The sequence below is a fragment of the Rhinolophus hipposideros genome (genome assembly GCF_964194185.1).
Source record: "Rhinolophus hipposideros genome assembly, chromosome: 11".
Classification (NCBI taxonomy): domain Eukaryota; kingdom Metazoa; phylum Chordata; class Mammalia; order Chiroptera; family Rhinolophidae; genus Rhinolophus; species Rhinolophus hipposideros.
In genome coordinates this window covers 46,995,588-47,014,674 of record NC_138057.1, presented here as the reverse complement: position 1 = coordinate 47,014,674, position 19,087 = coordinate 46,995,588, and the positions used below count along the sequence as shown (strand labels likewise).

Here is a 19,087-nt window from a genome sequence, read left to right as displayed (position 1 = left end):
ATGTTGGGAGACATCAACGAGAATTTACTTAAGGAAAGCTCTGAATTTCTTAGAGAAGGAGATTGACTCCAGTTAATATTAAATAAAATAAAGACTTAAAAATATTTCCATGAGTACCAGAGATTGTAACTGTTAGCTGGATTCCTGGTGATAGCTGTGCCAGCGCTTCATGTCCCTCGCGGGGTTGGGGGTCGCCCTTGGTCCAACAATCCTCCCCTGTGATGGGGAATCCTCTCTGCAGGTATAGGTCAGGCTCGCTCCCCGCCTCCGGCCCCCTACCCCCCCACCGCCCGCCCGCGGCCACCTCCCTGGGGCCGGGTATAGCCGGGCACTGTCGGGCACGTGGGGGAGCCCGGGCACGGACGAGCGAAACCAGAAGCCAGAGTGATAGTGGCCAGAGCGAGAGGCGGCGGCCGGGCCCAGCCTGACGCAGCGGCGGGCGGCAGTGGCGGCGTCGCAGGCCACTGTCTGGGCGCCCGGGGCACGAGTACCAGCCACCCCTCCGCTTTCTCCTCCCTGGGCTCCGCGCGCGTGGGAGTTCCTGCGTCGTGCACCCGCCGGGGGTCACGGGCTCCGGCACCGTCCGCAAGCGAGCCCAGGCACAGGGAGGCGCAAGAGCGCGCGCGGCTGGCGGAGGCGGGGAAAGGAGCCTGCGAGGCGAGGCGGAGGCGCCCCAGCCGAGGGGCGGGAGCGGAGCGGGGGAGGGGAGGTGGAGGGCAGAGGGACCCGCCCGCCGCGCTCCTGCTGCCCCGCATGTGTGGCCACAGGCTTCGGTCGCCGCTGCTGTCCCGGGGCTGTGTCGTGCCCGGGTGTCCCGGACGGTGCGTCAGCGAGTGTGTGTGTCCGCGCGGGCAAGCGCCGCGTCGCCCCGAGCCTCCCGCTTCTCCCACGGCTGCCGTGCATGTTCGCCTCCTGCCACTGTGTGCGGAGAGGCAGGAGGACCATGAAAATGATCCACTTTCGGAGCTCCAGCATCAAATCGCTCAGCCGGGAGATGAAATGCACCATCCGGCTACCGGACGACTCGGAGATTTCCTGCCACATCCAGGTGCGGGAGGCGCGGCGCGGGGCGAGGGAAGCGGGGTACGCTCCCGGCGCAGGGCGGGGGGGCCTCTGCGGGTGGGCGTGCGCGGCCAGGGGCGAGGAACCCACCCCGGGCCCTGCTGAAACGCCAGATTTCGCTTCCTCTGCCTTCTGAGGCTGGGAACCCTACCGAGGGATGGGGGCAGTGTCCCCGGCAGGCGCCAGTCGCACGGTGTCTGCTCCCGGGCCCCTTCTGGCACGCACACTGCGCGCTCCTCCTGCTGCCCCCAGGTTGGGGGCCCCGGGCAGCAGCCTCCTGGGCGTCTCCAGCCTCTCTGTCCCCTCTCCCGCCAGGAAACGGGACTCCAATAACCCAGTAGGTGCAGGTCACCTACTCTTCCTTCCTCCCTTCCTACACGTGGAGAAGGCATGCACCAGCCCGGTTTCACTCATTTTTCTTTCCGGTGCCTCGGTTCCAAAGGTACTATCAGACCCAGGGACTGGCTCCCTGCCGGACTCCTGCCCGTGGCCTTTACTTCTCTGGGGGTGGGCGGCGGCAAGTTTCCCGGGAGGGAGAGAGGCTGGACAGCCCCGGGTTCCAGCCTTGAGGGATGGGGCATACGCTGCATGTAACTGGAGCTATCTAGAAAGGAATGGTGTGAACTCTGAGTGTTTCAGAAAGGAAAAAGGCTTCGAGGCTTGCAGAGCTGAGCTCAGGGCTCAAGGAGCCCTGCAGGACCTGAGTCCCGGGTAAAAGCGCCGGTTGGAGTGTTGGTGGAAATTCGCTTTCGCCCAAGTTGGGGAAGGCAGCTTTGCTGACAGCCCCATTCTCGGGTGGTACTAAATGCCTTTGGGCTTGCAGGAGAGCTAGTATGAGCTGCAAGGGTGTGTGTGTATACTTTCCGTGCGTGTATATGTAGGCAGGTGTGTGCTTTCTCCCAAGACCCATTTGGCAGGCACAATTTGGAAATGTAGTGTCAGGGCTCAGTTCTGTAGGCGTCTGACTTTTAAATATGCTTACTTATCTCTGAGATTTACCCCTGTCTTGGATGAAGCTCCACGACTGAGCTTCAAGATACATGGCACCCTTCCCTATTCTGGTGAGAGGTGAACCGGGGCAGCGTCTCCCAGTGGCAGGAATCCATTTCTGGGCTGTGTTAACCAAGAATGAATGAAAGGTCTTTCCCATTTTTTTTTCCCCCTGGTGGAAGCTTGTGGCACGGGGACAGTGGCATCTAATTTGTAAGCTGACAGCTGGACAAGTTTCAAGGCAGGAATGTGGTGCTCCATGATCTCCCAGGAAAGTAGGCTCCCACTGAGTTTTCTGGAGGATCTTGAATTTCATTCTGAGCTAAGTACTGGTGCTAGACTTACTAATAAAAGGATTAGCAGGATAGGCAGTTTTTCTGCTTCCACAGAGTTGCACAGAAACGTTTGGCATGTACTGTCTTGCGATCCGTTTGTGCACTTTAGGACGTAGGACGTTTGTGCTTTACGTCCTAAAGTGGATGTACAAGTCCTTTAAATCCATAGTGAATGTGTATTGAATACATAGGTAATGGAGGGGCCAGCAGCAGGGAGTGGGCTGTTGAGTTCTCCTTTGTTCTCTCAGCCCTCTGTCTGCCCTGTTCTGTCCCACTTGGAGTTGACATCATTGGTTTCCCCCTGGTTCTGGACTAAGTTTTCCTTAGACTAGATAAGGAGTCCTTAAAGGACACGTTTCTGATGTTTGGTGTTCTGGGAAACAATAAATTGTAGCCAGTCTAATTAATTACAATTTGGAAAGTTAGACTTTGTGCAGCCCAGCTGATACCAGAGGTTAAAATGCTGTGTTCCAAAGTGTTGATTTCGGCGTTGCTTAACACATGCCACACACACACACACACACACACACACACACACACAGAGTTTTATTTTGTGGCACATATTTTTCTGCCTCTTCTGCTCCCAGATGGTGATCATCAGTTAACCAGTTAGAATGAATTAAAAGATTTTATTTTGATAATCTTGGACTTTATACCTTCCTAGATTCTAAACCCAGGGATTGAAATTACTTCTGGGTGTAATGTCACACACACGAAAAACTTGCCATTTATTTAGAGTGAGAACAAAATGCTTTTCTTTTTTTTTAAAAAAAGAACCCTTTGGAGTCACCAGTACATGCCCTGTGGGAGCCATCTGTCCTCCCTCCCTCCCTCCATCCTTCCCTTTCTTTCTTGCCTTTTTCCTCTGTTCCAGGGAATCACAAAGTTAAAGGAGTGTATGGACTGTTGCACAGTGTCTCACACATTTTCCCTATAAAATGTGGGTTACGGATTTTTAAAAATTTTTTATTAACAGCATTTAAATAGTCCTTTTCTAAGTTATAGAATTTTGGCAGTATTTTGGCAAAGAAAACTTTCAAACGAACAACTTAATAGCCCAGTCTTAGCAGCCTGATAGCGAGTTCTAGTGGGAGATGCCTTAAGTCACTTGCTTTGTCTCTTCACTGTGTCTGCGATGCTGTCCCTTCATGTCATTTGCATGTGAATGTTTAGGTAGTGTGGAAGAGGAATTCCAAATGGACAGGAAGTCAAAGGAAAGTTTAAGGCACTAAGCCTAAGGCACTAGGCTTGGGGAAAGGAAGGAGTCACTGAATGCTCTCTACGGGGCTTTTCCAACTGAACCACGCTTTGAGGTCTGGAGACTGTAGAAAGACGTGGCTTAGCTCTAACCTCTTTTATTCAATCGTGCTACTTCAAGTAGAGTGAGGTCCTAGTCATCTTCCCCATTCTATCCACTTTTGCAGGTGACAGTATGGTTATTCACAACTCCTAATGACTTGTCATTTTTAATACTGACTTTTATTGGGCAAAAGCTAGGCTTTTCACATTATTCATTCTTTAGCAAAACTTGGTAAACATGGACAATATAGTCAGAATTGGCTGGAATTTAGATTTGCATTTGAATAGAAATCCTAGCACAGTGCTTAGCACATAGTAGTCACTCAATATTTATTGGTGTAGATTGGATCATTTCCTTTCTATACTATTAAATCCATGAGGGTAAGAACATTGTTTTGTTATTGTTCATCAAGAAGTCCCCAATACCTAGAATAGTATCTGGCATATATATGTGTTCAATAAACCTTGCTTAATTAATGAGAGCCCAATATTTAGTTTAGCTCATTACCTATCAACATGAGGGTAGCATGCTAACATTGCATTGGGAATCAGGAGATGTGTTGTTTAGTTATATTACCAACCAGTTTTGTGAAATTGAGTGAGTCATTTAATATTTGGAGTTAATGTTTCTTCTTTTGTAAACTAAGGGAGGATCTGGATTAGATGGATGGCTTCAGTTTAAAAAGTATGTAGTTTAAATAATACCTAGATCAATTAATTACATTTGAATAAAACATTGCTATTGACAGAGTGGTTGTGTACACATTACCTCATGTGATTTTCATAACTGTCCTGCATTATCTCCATTTTATTGATGTTATAGTGTTATTGAGTATTATCTTAATATTACAGATATGGAAAATGAGGTTCAGAGAGATTAAGTAATTTGGTCAGCTACCAATGAAGTGGATTAAAACTCAAAATCCAGAGCTCTTTCTTTTCTGTAGGACTGCCTCTTGAACCTTGAGAATTAGGTTGCTTTTGGCTGCAAGTAAAATAGTAGCCAGACTAAAATGGCTTAAATTACAAGAACGCTTAGTATCTTACCTCATGAAGAGTCCAGAGGTAGGACAGCTTCAGGGTTGTTTAGCAGCTCTGGATGAACCCACGTGCTTTCTGTCTTTCCACTCCACTGTCCTCCGTGTCAATTATGTCACTATAGTCATCATAATTGTAAGATGGCTGCAGTCATTCTAGATGTCAGTCAGGCACTACAACATCCACCATATAAAAGGTATTTCCTTATGCATTTCTTTTTTTTAAATTGCTAACACAATTTTATTAATTGCAATAGGTATAATTACAATATATACCATTCAAACACAAGCCTGTTTTATGTGCTTCATTAAGACATGGGAGTATTTTGCTTAAGAGTTTTCTAGTTCTCTTTCCAGTTCTTTTAGCTTTTGTGGTCAATGACTTGGAGAATTCAGCACAAAAAGCCTGCCAGCCTTTTTTTTTTTTTTTTCATATCTCCACTTATCCCTTCAAAACTCCCTTTGTGGCAATATGCATTTTTGGTGGTTCTACCTGCTGAAGGCAGCTTTTTCCAAACGTTGATAGAGTTTAATTCTCACTTTCCCCTACTCCAGCCTCTGCTGGCTCCCTTGAATTTTTGTTTTCAACCTCTAACTTCTTTTTCTTATTTGCTTTTCATTCTAGGTTAAACTGAACAAATGTCTTCGTTTATCTCTGTGATGTATCTTAGCAGTGAATTACTCCCCCTGGCTAAGAGCTTCACATCTTCAGGGTTAACTGTGCTTGTTTTCACATGTTTGTGGATAAGAGAATCACTTCTGCTTCTTCTTCCACCATCACAGTGGCTGATCCAGGCATCAAAAGCCCTCATGCATTTCTTTTTATCATGGAGGAACACCTTCTCTAGAGGCCCCATAAGTCTACTCATCAGATCCCTCTGGCCAGGGTTGGGTCGTATACTCATGCCCTAGAAACATATGCCTCTGCTGTCTTCACTCTTCACTCTCTATAATGGGAGGTGGGCTTTGCCATTATGGAAGGAATGGAGGTGTATGTGTGTGTGTGTGTGTGTGTCTGTGGTGAGGGACAGGGGCAGCTGCTTGCTAAGCAAGCCATACTGTCTCTCTGAACGGTCAAATTGAGTTACAATTATTGTTACAATAAAATTGTTAGGAGAGTTTAATAAGATTTTATCTAAGCCCTGGTTTATTTTAGGTCATCCTTGTATGAACAAATTCCAGAACAAGAAAAATTATTGGGTAGTCCTTTGTAGTTTGTCTTGTTAAATATGAGTCCAGTCTTTACTGAACTGGTATGTTCTGGGCATCTATAAGCCATCTTATGCAGAACAGACACCCCTACTCTTGCTGAAGGGGCAATATGGCAAAATGGTTGAGAGCTTCTGTTCTGGAGTGTTCCTGGCTAGGGTTGGAAGCCTGGCTCTGCCATTGACTAGCCAGGTCACTTTGGGTAAGTCACTTTATATTTTTGAGTCCCAGTTTCCTCATCTGTAAAATGGAGATAATAACGGCACAGACCTCATAGGCTTGTTGTAAGGATTCAATGTGAAATATATGTCAAGTGCTTGGCTAAGTACCTGGCCTATAGTAAGAGCTGAAAAAATATTGAGTTATCTTAACTTTATATGAAGGCATATTAGAGGTAATATGAAGGTAAATAATCAGAAGACTTTGACTTAGAATCTAATGTCTTTAGCTCAGACACCATCACCAGCTGACTGTGCAAGTTTGTAAGCAAGTCACTGAGCCTCCTGTTTTTCATCTGTAAAATGGGCATAATAATTTCTCAGTTGCCATCTTCCATTGGGTTGTTGAGATGATGTATGTAAAACCATGTTATAACTGTTAAAACATCATTCAAATGTAGAGTACTACTCTAATCAATTTAGTTAAAAAAAAAAAAAGGGAATAGTGTACTGCTTCCTGGATTTCTTATGTGTTGGAACAGGAATTGGCTGGTCACGTGCAACATACATATGTACTAAATATCAGGCCCCGTGATGATCCTGTTGGTGAAATCCAAGCTAGTTTGAGCTAACAGCCACAGCTTTTCTGCTAGTAGGGACAACCCAACAGATTGTCTATCATACTCATCTAGACTGCCATTTAAAGTCCACTGAAAAGTCAGGCACAAAAAGAATAGGAAGGAGAGACTGTTTGTTAAAAACTGTGGCTGAGGGCTGACGTTTTTAGACTAGAATACATGGGGCACTCTTTGCATTAAGTATATTCTGAAAAAAAGAGTAATGTTATTTCAATAGTCTGCTACGACCTTATCTCTTTATGTCCTCAGAGCAAAGACAGAATGTATTTACTGTGGTGAGAATGAAACACTTAGCTCCACATCATTTGGACACTATATCTGCTAGATGCTTTTAACTTCGTCTAGCAAATTCTAATTCAAATTGGCTTTAACATAAACACATTTACTGGCTCATATATTTAGAAGTCCTGAGTGAAGTACTTAATTCAAGGACTCTACAGCCTCTTGTGATGGCTTTATCCTTGGATTGGGAGTGAAAAGGTTATAGCATAGTTCCTGTTCTCACATTCTTGTAGGATACCCTCCAGAGGAAGAGAGCAGCTAGTTCCAAGCAAAAGTCTTGCAGTCACTTGATCAGACCTCCTAGGTCACATGCCTACCCCTGAACCAGTGACTGCAGTAAGTGGAAGAGAATCTGCTAATTAGCTTAAGGTGACCAGAACTTGACCCTGGGACTCAGGGTAGAATCAACTTGCTTCCTGGTGGTGGTCTGCATGGGGAGGGATCATTACCTAAAAAATCAAGACTCTTCAGACGTCGGAAGGAGGAAGCGGGGAAATGGCCACTAGGAAGATAACCCACCATACCTACTCGAGATGCTTTGTCTTAGTGGTTCTCAAAGTGTGAACCATTTCAGTGAGATCATTTCAGGGGGTCTACAAGATTCAAACTATTTTCAAAACAATCCTAAGATGTTGATTACCTTTTTAGGGTCTTATTGAGATGTAATTCACATACCATAATATCTACCCAGTTAAAGTGTACAATTTTGATATAGTCACAGAATTGGGCAACCATTACCACAATCAATTTTTAGAACATTTTCATCATCCCCAAAAGAAAACCTGTGTCCTTTTGCAGTCATACCCCCATTTCCCTCTAAATCTCTCAGCCCTAGGTAATCACTAATGTACTTTCTATTTCTATAGGTTTGTTTATTGTGGACATTAGATAAAAATGGAATCATACAATATGTAGGTGTTTGTGTCTGGCTTTTTTTTTTTCCACTTAGCATAATGTTTTCAAGCTTTATCCATGTTGTAGTATATATTATCATTTCTTTCCTTTTTACTGCTGAATAATATTTCATTGTATGGATAGATCATATTTTCTGTATCAGTTCATCCAGCTGATGAAAATTTGGATAGTTTCCACTTTTTGGCTATTATGAATAATGTTGCAGTGAACATTCATGTAAAAGTTGCTGTTTCATTTCTCTTGGGTGTATACTTGGGAGTGAAATTGCTAGGTCATATGGTAATTCTTTGTTTAATTTTTTTGAGGAACTGCCAAACTGTTTTCCCAAGCAGCTCCACTATTTTACATTCCCACTAGCAATGTTCAAAGGTTTCAATTTCTTTACATCCTTGCCAACACTTCATTGTCTGTCTGATTATAACTATAATAATGGGTGAGTAGTAGTATCTCATTGTGTGTTTGATTTGCATTTCCTTGATGGCGAATGATATTGAACATTTTTTCATTGCTTATTGGCCATTTGTATATCTTCTATGGAGAACTGTCTATTTGGATCCTTTGCCCATTTTAAAATTAGATTTTCTTTTTATTATTGAGTTGTAAGAGTTCTTTATATATTGTGGATGCAAACCACTTATATAATAAGTGATTTGCAAATATGTTTCCCATCCTGTGAGCTGTTTTTTTTTTACTTTCTTAATGGTGTTAAATTTTTTAAAGTTTTGAGGAAATCCAATTTATCTTTTGTTGCTTAAAGTTTTGGAGTCCTAGCTAACAAACTATTGCCTAATGCAAGGTCATAAATTTATGTCTATGTTTTCTTCTAACAGTTTTATAGTTTTAGCTACTACATTTAGGTCTTTGATTTATTATTTTATTGATATGTAATGCACATACCATAAAATTCACCATTTTAAAGGGTACAATTCAGTGGATTTTAGTATGTTTGCAAGGTTGTACAACCATCACCACTATCTAAATCAAGAACATTTTCATCATCCTCAAATTAAATCTGTACCTAATAACAGCCACTCCCCATCTCTGATCCATTTTGAGTTAATTTTTGTATGAGGTGTGAGGTAGGGATTCAACTTCATTCTTTTGTCTATGGGTATTGTGGATATCCAGTTGTCCCAGCACCATTTGTTGAGAAAACAGTTTTTCTCCATTGAATTGCCTTGTCACTCTTGTTGAGGTGCTGTTTGCCTTTTCTACTCTCATTCTCTCACAAGTATACAGTGGAGTTTTCTAGAGGGTGCATGATATGTGATATTACAACACATTGCATGCAGAAGCAGATGTGAGAATTGAGCTGTCTTTTGTTGATCCAGACATTAAAGATATTTGCAAAAACATAAAACAATGCTTTTTTTTTTTACTAAATTAGTTTGTAAGTTATTTTCATAAAAATATGTAATTCATGTTAATGTGTGGTGGGTTTATTATTTTTAAGTGAATCAAAAATTGAAAATTTAAAAAATTCTCAGCAAATATTGATATATACAACCTAAATAAAAGTTCTACAGATTCTCAATCATGTAAAAGAGTTTTGAGGCCAACAAGCTTAAGAATTGCTGGTTTTGGTGACTGTCAGTTTATTGACCTTCTTGAAAAAAAAAATAGAACTCCCATGCATCTTGGGCCTCCAAGATTGCAAGTTATAAGTACTTGAAATGATATCAATTAAATAAAAAAACACCTAATGTGTACATGGAAAATGTGTATATGTATATTTGGAATTCTCAGTAGTAACCATATACGTCTGTGTGTGTATGTGTGTGCAGATGTTTGTGTGTGTGTTTATTGCAGTGTTAACAGTAGAAGGACAGGGCCAGGCTCTGCTGTAGTAAACATTTCCAAATTGCACTAGCTCTTTAACTGAATCTTGTTTTTTCAATTCTAATAATAAGATAAAGTTGTGTCTTCCTTTGAGACCCCGCTTAAGGTTATGGAAAATGTACAGCATTAATGCATTAAGTGTTCAAAATGCATGCTGCTTGAATCAGGTCCATCAGTCACTTGAATTCTTAAGTTGTTACTTTTTCTAAGTAGGCATTTTGGGAAAACTGTACAACATTGCAGGGATGGAAATCTCAGAATGTGTCCTTTGGAGAATCTGAGATTCACATGCATAAGTGACAGGCATTGGCTAGATAGCAAGGTCCTTTCTTAGTTCCCACTTTGTGTGATGAAGGATTTAAATTGCTGCTCCTATGAATTAGCAGAGAGAGCAGAAAGCCAGATGTGGAGTCCAGAGATGGGGAAAAAACGGGATTATGATCAGGGATTATGATTAGGGCAGGTTTTGCAACAGGTTTGAACTTGATTCAGGCTACAAAGAATTGGTGTTCAGCTCTGGGAGGGGAACGTAAATGCTTCTCAGTTTCTGATTTTCCCATGGATGTTCTGTGTCCTTGTTAACATGCAGATTCTGATTCAGGAGGTCTTGAGGAGGGCCCTGAAATTTGTCATTTCCAACACGATGCTGCTGATCTGTGGATCACACTGGGAGTATAGTAAGGAGTCAGCGGAAGTAATCTTTTTCTTAATATTTTCCTTAATTTTCTTGAGTGTTGGGGACATTTTCGCCCTATCTCCTTTGGTAATGCCTCACCCGACACATTTCCCTCAGTAGGTGTTCAATGAGTGTTTCCTTGAGTGGGTGAGTGAATAAAGAAATCCACCCAGGTGCCTATCACGACAGACTGAAGTGCTGATTAGACACTGATGCTGGGGGTGGAATGATTCCTTTTGACTCCTGTACCACGAAGAGATTGTTTTCCAAACAGGATTTCCTATGATGGCCAATGTGATGAAGTGTTGAGTGTCTGTGAGAGCAATGAGGGCCCCAGGTTAGAGAGGGCCTTCTCGTCCCTCTGGGCTGCATTCCCCACTCTTGCTTTCCTGTGACCTGGACTCGTGGTGGCATTGCAGAGGAACTCTGGCAATTTCTTATCACAAACAAATTATTGTGAATAAGCCAGCAGTGCTTGGAAGCTTCAGGGTATAGAGGGCCCAGCTGTTCTCACTCATTAGCAGAAGTGACCTCGAGGGACAGTGACCCCAGAGGACAGTGAAAAATGCATTTGAGGTGTAATATAAGCTCTGGGAGCTGTTTGCTTTGGTGACTTTCCCTGACGATGCAGGAGGGAAATGAGAGGATCACGTTGGCAAAAAATGAAGCTCATTCTAAAAGGGAAGACCATTTGTATAGATCAAGCAATTATGTTTTTTCAAAAGTAAATTAGTAAAGTTTTTTGAAATAACATTAATCTTATTTGATAAACATTAGAAAATATTTTCTATATGCTAAGTGCAGGGCTGGAAACAAAAGATAAAAAGAAAATAAAATCAGCCTTCAAGAGGCTCACAGTCATTTGGGGGAGAGAGACAAGATTGCATGCAAGGACAAAGTGACAGATGCAGGTCTGAGGATGAAGATGAAAATGATGACAAGGAGGCGTCTGTACCAGACTGGGCAGCAGTCAGTATCTCTGCTATGGATGAATCTTGAGTAATAATTAATGGACAAGTGGAAGTCAACTCTTTGAAAGGGGGGAAAGGTGATCTCTTGCTTGGCATGAAATAGCATGATTAGATGTGGAAATGAAGGAAGAGAGAATCCAGGGTGGGTCTGCCCAGGTGGTTGGTTCCAGTGACAGGGGTAATGGTGGTGCCACTTCAGAAGAGACTGGATTGGCCACATAATTTTTTGAGGCCTAATTTTGAGTGTTGCTTGAGTGTTTCTTGAGTGTTGAGTGTTGCTTGAGTGTTGCTAAATGAAAATGTGAGCGCAGTCCCTTGTTCAAAATTATTAAGAATTTCAGGATCATGAGAGCAGAACATTAAACCAAGTATGGGGCCCTTCTAAGCCTGGGCCATACACCCATGAAGCTGGCCCTGAGAAGATGGAATAAAGGAAAAGCAGGTTGGGAGAGTGGTGGTAGAAAACCATGTGGTATGTATGAAACCACCAAGATGGATTTTCCTTTTTTGTCTTTGTTTCTTCCTGGGCCATCCTTGTAGACCAAGCCAATGGATTATGAGCTCTGGAATTCTTTCCAAGGCTATTTGATTATTTTTCATTTGTTAGGCAACTCTGATCTGAGCAAGAAAAACTTCCCCATTTTCTTCTGCAACTAGGACAGCGAAGTCAGAATAATCGGCGAAAAAGCATTTTCCTTCTCCTAATCCTCATCCTAGCTTGGACTAGCAAATGAAAAAAGTTCTCTCTCAGCTTTACAGTTCTGAGTTACAAAGTGTAGGATTTTTCACTCTAGGGAAGTTACCATTTGTGAACATTAAATAGATAATACATTTTAAAATTCTATCAACATGGTACAGAATTGAAGTAAACATATGAGGAGCAGCTCTGTGAGTTATGCTGAGATAATTTATTCTTTATGTAATATTTATTTATATCTGAGATATCTTTTATGGCAAATTTTGTTTTCCACTTAATTTCTGTTTTTGTGTGAATATTAAGATAAATTCCAGTTCTGTAAAATTGTTAAAAGACATAATCTAATATTAGTAATGTGATGACTGGATTTTAGATGTACAATAGAGTTTTGTCTGAATATATGTATATATAATGCTAAGGTTTGAATATGATTATTCTGTAGCAGGGAATAACATGTTAACAGATCAGGGTTTGGTTTATTGTCTCTCACTTCAGAAGCATAATTTGTTGCTTTAAGGCAATTCACGATAAGCGTTGGTCTGGAAAAGATTGACTGCACCAGTATCTTCACACACAAATTATGAAATTTCACATACATTGTCATTTAATAATGGATAATAAAATTAAGCAGTCTTAAAAATCAATAGCTAATCAGCTTTATTAATACAAAAGAAGGTAAAACCTAATTAATAAATTGTCTAATAATTCTTCCTTGATGTTTCTAGTGAATGTTAGTTTTTGGGGTTGGTCTATACATATGTTATGGTTCATTGTTCTGAACTAATGCTAGTCCTTGTAATCTGTATGTAAGTGTTGTCTACAAATGTTATGGTGATGTTGGGGGTATTTATTGGTTGTTTGTTTTCCAGCATCCTTTCTCTTCAGTCATATGCCTCTTTATATCCTTGAGCAGTATCTGGAGATGTTAGGTGTTTTGCCCGAGGTTGCATATTTAACACAATTAGGATGAGGTATGGTGTCTTGAGTTACAGGTTTGCTGCTACTATACTAAATACTACCATTATTTTGGATTTGAATCTTCCTTTGTAGTCTATAGGATGTACTTCTTTTCCACTGAGAACTTTTTAACTAACACAAGAGAAAAACCATATGACCACACTTCTGGGTAAAGTTAACATATGTGGTGTGATAAAAAAATACAGTGAATGTTTACATTAAAAAATTATTACACTAAAAGACACATTGTCATTAATCCCCCTCAAAAATACTCCCCCTTGCTTTGAACACACTTATCCCATCATTCTTGCCACTTTCTGAAGCAGTTCTGGAAGTCCTCTTTCGTGAATCTCTTTAGTTGCTTTGCTGTGGCTGCCTCAATGCCCTGAATTGATTCAAAACATTTTCTTTTCATGGTCATTTTGACTTTGGGGAAGAGCCAGAAGTTACACGGTGCCATATCCGGTGAATAAAGTGGATGAGGACACACCGTAATGTTTTTATTTGATAGAAATTGCCGTACCAGAAGTGATGTGTGACACGGAGCATTGTCATGATGGAGGATGAAATAAAGACGCTTACAAAAGAGGACTTCCAGAACTGCTTCAGAAAGTGGCAAGAACAATGGGATAAATGTGTTCCAAGCGAGGGGGAGTACTTTGAGGGTGATTAATGGCAATGTGTCTTTTACTGTAATATATTTAAAAAAATTTAAACATTCACTGTATTTTATGATCACACCTCATATTGATATTTTACAACTGTCATCTAAGGACACAGTTTTAGTTTTTCTCTGCTTTCTTTTAGTCAACATGTAGCTTAATGTATATCCAAGTGAAAATTACAATCAACTTATCATATATTTATGAATATTTTGCCATTTAACGTATCTAGATAATTGAAAGATATCTTCCCTTACCCTTTACATGTTTGGCATGGTATAGACATTGCTTGTAGTTTGAAATTTCAAATTAACTCCCAAGAAATTGCAAATTTAAACAAAAAAGAGAAAGGGTGATGTCAATAGAATTTTTCATTTTCTAAGGTCATTCACCTTGTAGTTTTGAAATTGACTCTAAAAGTTGAAATTTTAGCAATCTCAGACCATGGTATTTAGAGAACGTCTAGAAAACTGTGAAAACAAAGTATTTTTTGTTTTCTTTTGTTTTTTTTGTTAGGCAGTAGCATTTTTGTCAGACTCTCTTTGTTTTGAAGGCTTAGGCAAAAGAGTAATGAAATCTCTGGAGTCAGGGGTAGGAAAAACACTTCATAGCACCTGGAGCCTTGTCAAGGATAACTTCACCTCTTGTGTTTCCAAACCTCAAGGGAGATGTATTTCTGCTGAGAGGCATCATGGCACGGAGGTGGGGGTGGGTGGGGGACCTTGAATAACACCTTTTGTCTCCCGTTTTGGAAACATAGTTTGTCCACCAGGTATAGATGGCACTTTCTTGGTTCAGTGCTGATTAAAAGAAAAAAGAGAAGGAAAAGTTGTGCAGTAATTCAAGGGCAGCCGTGAAGTCTGAGTTTGCAGCACCAGCATGTGGATTTGAGAATAGCAAATTAGAAGAACAAAGCAGATTTTAATCACATGCCACAGAAAGGAAGGTGGTTTAGGTTTATCTCCAAATTGTACCTCCATTAGAAGAACAGAGGCTTTTACTACTATTATCCATCATTTATTGTTAAAGGTTTCTTCCTTTCTTTCCCCTAGTCTTTCTTTAGTATACTCAGTAGGAAATGCCAGCCTTTCTTCCTCTCAATGTGTCGAGCAGTTGTTAAATATGAAACATTTTTTTGATGTTTCTGGAAATGGGGGAGGAGGGATTGGAGAGAGAGAGAGGGAGAGAGAGAGAGAGAGAGAGAGAGAAATTGAGATTGATTTTGATATTCAAGATCTTTACCCTTTAAGAGATTTTAGTCTGAAGGTAAAATTGAAGATTATAAAAGTATCCCCTCCCATTTTTTCATCCATCCATCCACCCATCCGTTCACTCATCTGTCAACCCACCCACTTGCTCCTCCACTCATCCATCCACCCACCTGTCCGTCCGTCTGTCCATCCATCCAACAAAGCTTTACTGAGCAGCTCTGTTAAGGACTGGTCTGGATACTAGAGATACAAAGATAAATAAGAATATAGTCCTTTCCAGTCTAGTAGAGAAGACAGACACATACATAAACAGATTCAAAGTGGTACTACTATAATATAAGAACAGCAGAATATTATTGGGGCACCTAGAGAAGCCAGTAGTAGAGCCAAGGTGTGGTGCAGGGGAAGGTGTAGCCCTCCTTTAATCTCTAGTCACTCTCTTCCAAAGTCACTACTCCTCAAATGGCTATGCTTTGAAATGGATCACTGATATTTTCTGATGCACATTTAAGTGTGAACAAGAGCATTTTTAAGAACTTTGCTCTTCTTATTGCAAATATTTCAGCAAAATTTTTACCTTGCTATAATATGTGATTTAAGGAAAAGTCGCACACCAGCTTCCTACCATATTTTCCTCCTCAAAGAGTCTCCTGTATAGAAATTCTGGAGCAGCCACTGGGTCTCCTAATCCAACCTGGGAGGGACAGGAAAGGTTTTCTGGAGGATATGATGTCTCAGATGAATTTTAAAGGAAGATGGGCATTGTCTAGCCAATAAATTGGGGGAGTGTTTTGAGAAGAGATGCAGTAAGGGAAAGAAGGGCATTCTAGCAGAAGGCTGAGCAGTTTGTGGAACTAAAAGAAATGCATTATGATTTTATTTATCAACAGAGAGGTGCATGGTATGCAGGGGAGAGTTGGCAATTACTTGAGGAGAGTATGTAGACAATGGAGTGGACAGTTAGAGTCTAGAAATCAATACTGGCTATTGTTTAGTAGGGAACAATTAAGACAACCCCACTGAGTCATGGTTTGGATGGTCCAATGACCTGAAGAATTGTTTTGCAGGGCCAGCTTGGCTATGATTCCAAAGCTAAAGGTAAGACACACTGGGTATTTTATCTCAGGCTCTGAATGCCTTAGTGCTCTTTGAAAAGTGTCACCCTGAGGACCACTGGAGTTTTTGAGCTCTTAGTTAAGGTTTTAAACTTTGACATACTGTTGGGGGTGGTGATGTTTCCATGACCTGTGACCGTCAGTGAGCCCAGTGGTGATGCAAGTCTTTCTTAATTCCAGGTTAGGACATTGACAGACCTTCCCAAGGCAACTCACCCCATTAACCTGTTAGGATTGTCCAGAGCCCAGTCAGAGAGGGCCTGATGGAAGTAGTGGTGGGGGTGTCTGCAAATAAGTGTTGAAAAGAAGTGAGAGGAATTGCAAAGACCTCTGTATGCACTTTGCGGTGATGGAACTGTTCTGTATCAGTGTTGTCCAGTTTGGTAGCTACTAGCCTCAAAATGTGACAAGTGTCTCTGAGGAACTGAATTTTCCATGTTATTTAATTTTAATTCACTAAAATCTAAATAGCTACTTATGCCGGTGACTATCGTGTCGGACAGCACAGTGTTAGTCTCTTAACCGTAGTTAACTCTGGAAGGAGACAGGCATTGAGAGTCAAGGTGGGGAGGAGCCCAGGAAAACTTTTATGCTTCTCTCTATAGACTTCTGTACTACTTGAACTTTTGGTGAGCATGTGTTACTTTTGTCATTTTAAAAACAAGGCATTTTGAAGAAAATGTACATGCCTTTATTCTTGGGGAGGACTTAGAAAGCTGGAAAAGATTTTAGATTTTTAGTGAAATGCCTGCATCTTTCTCAAGGAGGACCTGAAGTCCAAAGAAAAGAAGGGACTCACTTTCCCTGGTGAGTGACGGAGAGGCCTGGGACCCAGGCATCCAGACTTCCATTTTCATAGTTCTTTTGATTTCCTGATGAAACATTGTTTAGGTGAGCTTGGTTAACATTGCTGTGTGTTTTCTTTGTTCCTAGAAATAAGTGACATGCAGTTATTTAAGTTTAAATTCCGCTGTTTGCTGGTATATAGGAAAGAGATGAATTTTTGTATATTAACCTTCTATCCTGCAAACTTGCTCTAATTGTGTGTTAGTTCCATGAGTTTCTTTCTTTTTGTCAGTTCATTCATATTTTCTACATAGATGATCATGTCATCTGTGAACAAAGACAGTTTTATTGCTTCCTTTCCAATCCGTATACCTTTTCTTTCCTTTTTGCTGCTTTTTTCGCATTAGCAAGGACTTCCAGTATGACGTTGAAAAGGAGTAGTGAGACGGGACATCCTGGCCTTTTACCTGATCTTAGTAGGAAAGCGTAGGGTTTTCCCCATTGAGTATGATGTGAGCTGTAGGTTTTCTTTTTATTTTTTTATTGGGGAACAGTGTATTTCTCCCGGGCCCATTAGCTCCAACTTGTTGTCCTTCAGTCTAGTTGTGGAGGGCGCAGCTCAGCTCCAAGTCCAGTCACTGTTTTCAATCTTTAGGTGCAGGGGCGCAGCCCACCATCACATGTGGGAATTGAACCGGCAACCTTGTTGACAGCACGCTGTCTAACCAGCTGAGCCATCTGACCGCCCCTCCAGAAGCTCAGCGGCAGCTCGTTGCCTTCAGTCTAGTTGTGGAGGGCACAGCTCACTGGCCCATGTGGGAATCGAACTGGTAACCCTGTTGTTCAGAGCTCATGCTCTAACCACCTGAGCCATCTGGCTGCCCTGAGCTGTAGGTTTTTTATAGATAATTTTTTTAAATCAAGTTGAGAAAGTTCCTCTCTATTTCTAGTTTACTGAGAATTTTTGTCATGAGTGGGTATTGGATTTTGCCAAATACTTTTTCTGTATTTATTGATATGATCATGTGAATTTTTTTTTTAGTTTGCTGTTGTGACAGATTGTATTAACTGATTTTTGAATATCAAACCTGCCTTGCATGCCGGCATGAATTTCACATGGTTGTGGTGTGTAATTCTTTTTATACATTGTTAGATCATCTAATGACTTAGACAAAGGAAAGTAACTCTCCAAACTTGTAATTATTGATAAATGAACAATACCTCTCAAATTAGCAATCCTTCTCATCATTTATTTTGTAGCTACAGTCTTTTCTCTTTAATAATTATTATAGAGCACATAGTAAAAATTTAAATAATACAAAAGATTACTCAATGAAAAATAAATCATTCTCCTACATCTGATGTACTCCTCAGAGGTCACTACTCTCCACGGACTTTCTTGGTGCATCCTTCCAGAATTTTCTGTTTCCTTCAGAAAACAATATTGACGATCTTTTATTGTAATAACAACCCCATTGGGGGGTAGTTTGTATGAGCCAAATGACGTGGAGATTTGTTTTATGGGGCTAGCTTGGCTAACACGTCTAGAACTAGAGGAAAGACATGTGAGTTATTTAGTCTCAGGCTCTGAATACGACCAGAAGTGTTGGAGTGTACTTTGTGTTCTCTAAGCTCCTTTATTCTTTTTGGTGGGCTTATTTTTGTGCTGGGTGATTGACAGTCATGTCCTCACTGCTTCTTCCATTGCCTCATTTTATTTTTCTCCTTTACAGTGAGCCTGGAATAACTGAAGAGCCCGTCTGTGCTCTCCCCCTTCTCTGCTCACTTTCTTGTCTTGCAGACTTAGGATGTCATCAAAGAGGACCTTTCCTCCCAAGGGCCCTGTTTAAAATTCCACTCCTTCAGTGATGTGTGAAGAACAGTCAGAGATGCTGAAAGATAACTGATGTGTGAGATTCCTTCCAGAGAATAGTGACTTACTTAGATCCCAGAGGGCCCCAGACAGTGAGGGGCAAGAAGAAAGGGCCTGGCCTCCGGGAGGAGCAGAAAAGGGAGGCCTGGAGATCTGCTCAGGTCACGTGTGAGCGTGACTTGCAGTGAGGGTATTGGGTACAGAAACAACCATGTAGCCCCTGTGCTCATTTTTGCAGACGGTCTCAGACAAGTCTTCCAATCAACAAGTGATCAGCCAGTAAACATTTACTAAACGAACAAAATTTTAACGCCCCATCCCACACGCTACCTGAGCCTTCTCTCTAAAGTGACATTCCCAATCACATTGCTTCTG

General features: G+C 41.4%; 1 protein-coding gene across 7 annotated transcripts in view; it reads left to right on the top strand.

The window, feature by feature from the left end:
- Nucleotides 1-685: 685 nt before the first annotated feature.
- The window catches only part of FRMD3 (FERM domain containing 3), a 247,202-nt gene continuing 228,800 nt past the window's right edge, over nt 686-19,087 (top strand). For 2 of the 7 annotated variants that reach the window (XM_081065845.1, XM_081065844.1), the window contains exon 1: nt 688-1,083. In XM_081065845.1, coding sequence (XP_080921971.1) covers nt 754-1,083 — 330 coding nt within the window. In that variant the 5' untranslated portion in view covers nt 688-753. Of the gene's footprint in view, nt 1,084-1,445; nt 1,505-19,087 lie in introns of those variants that run through there. The other 5 variants (XM_081065847.1, XM_081065846.1, XM_081065848.1 and 2 more) reach the window with 5 other exon arrangements.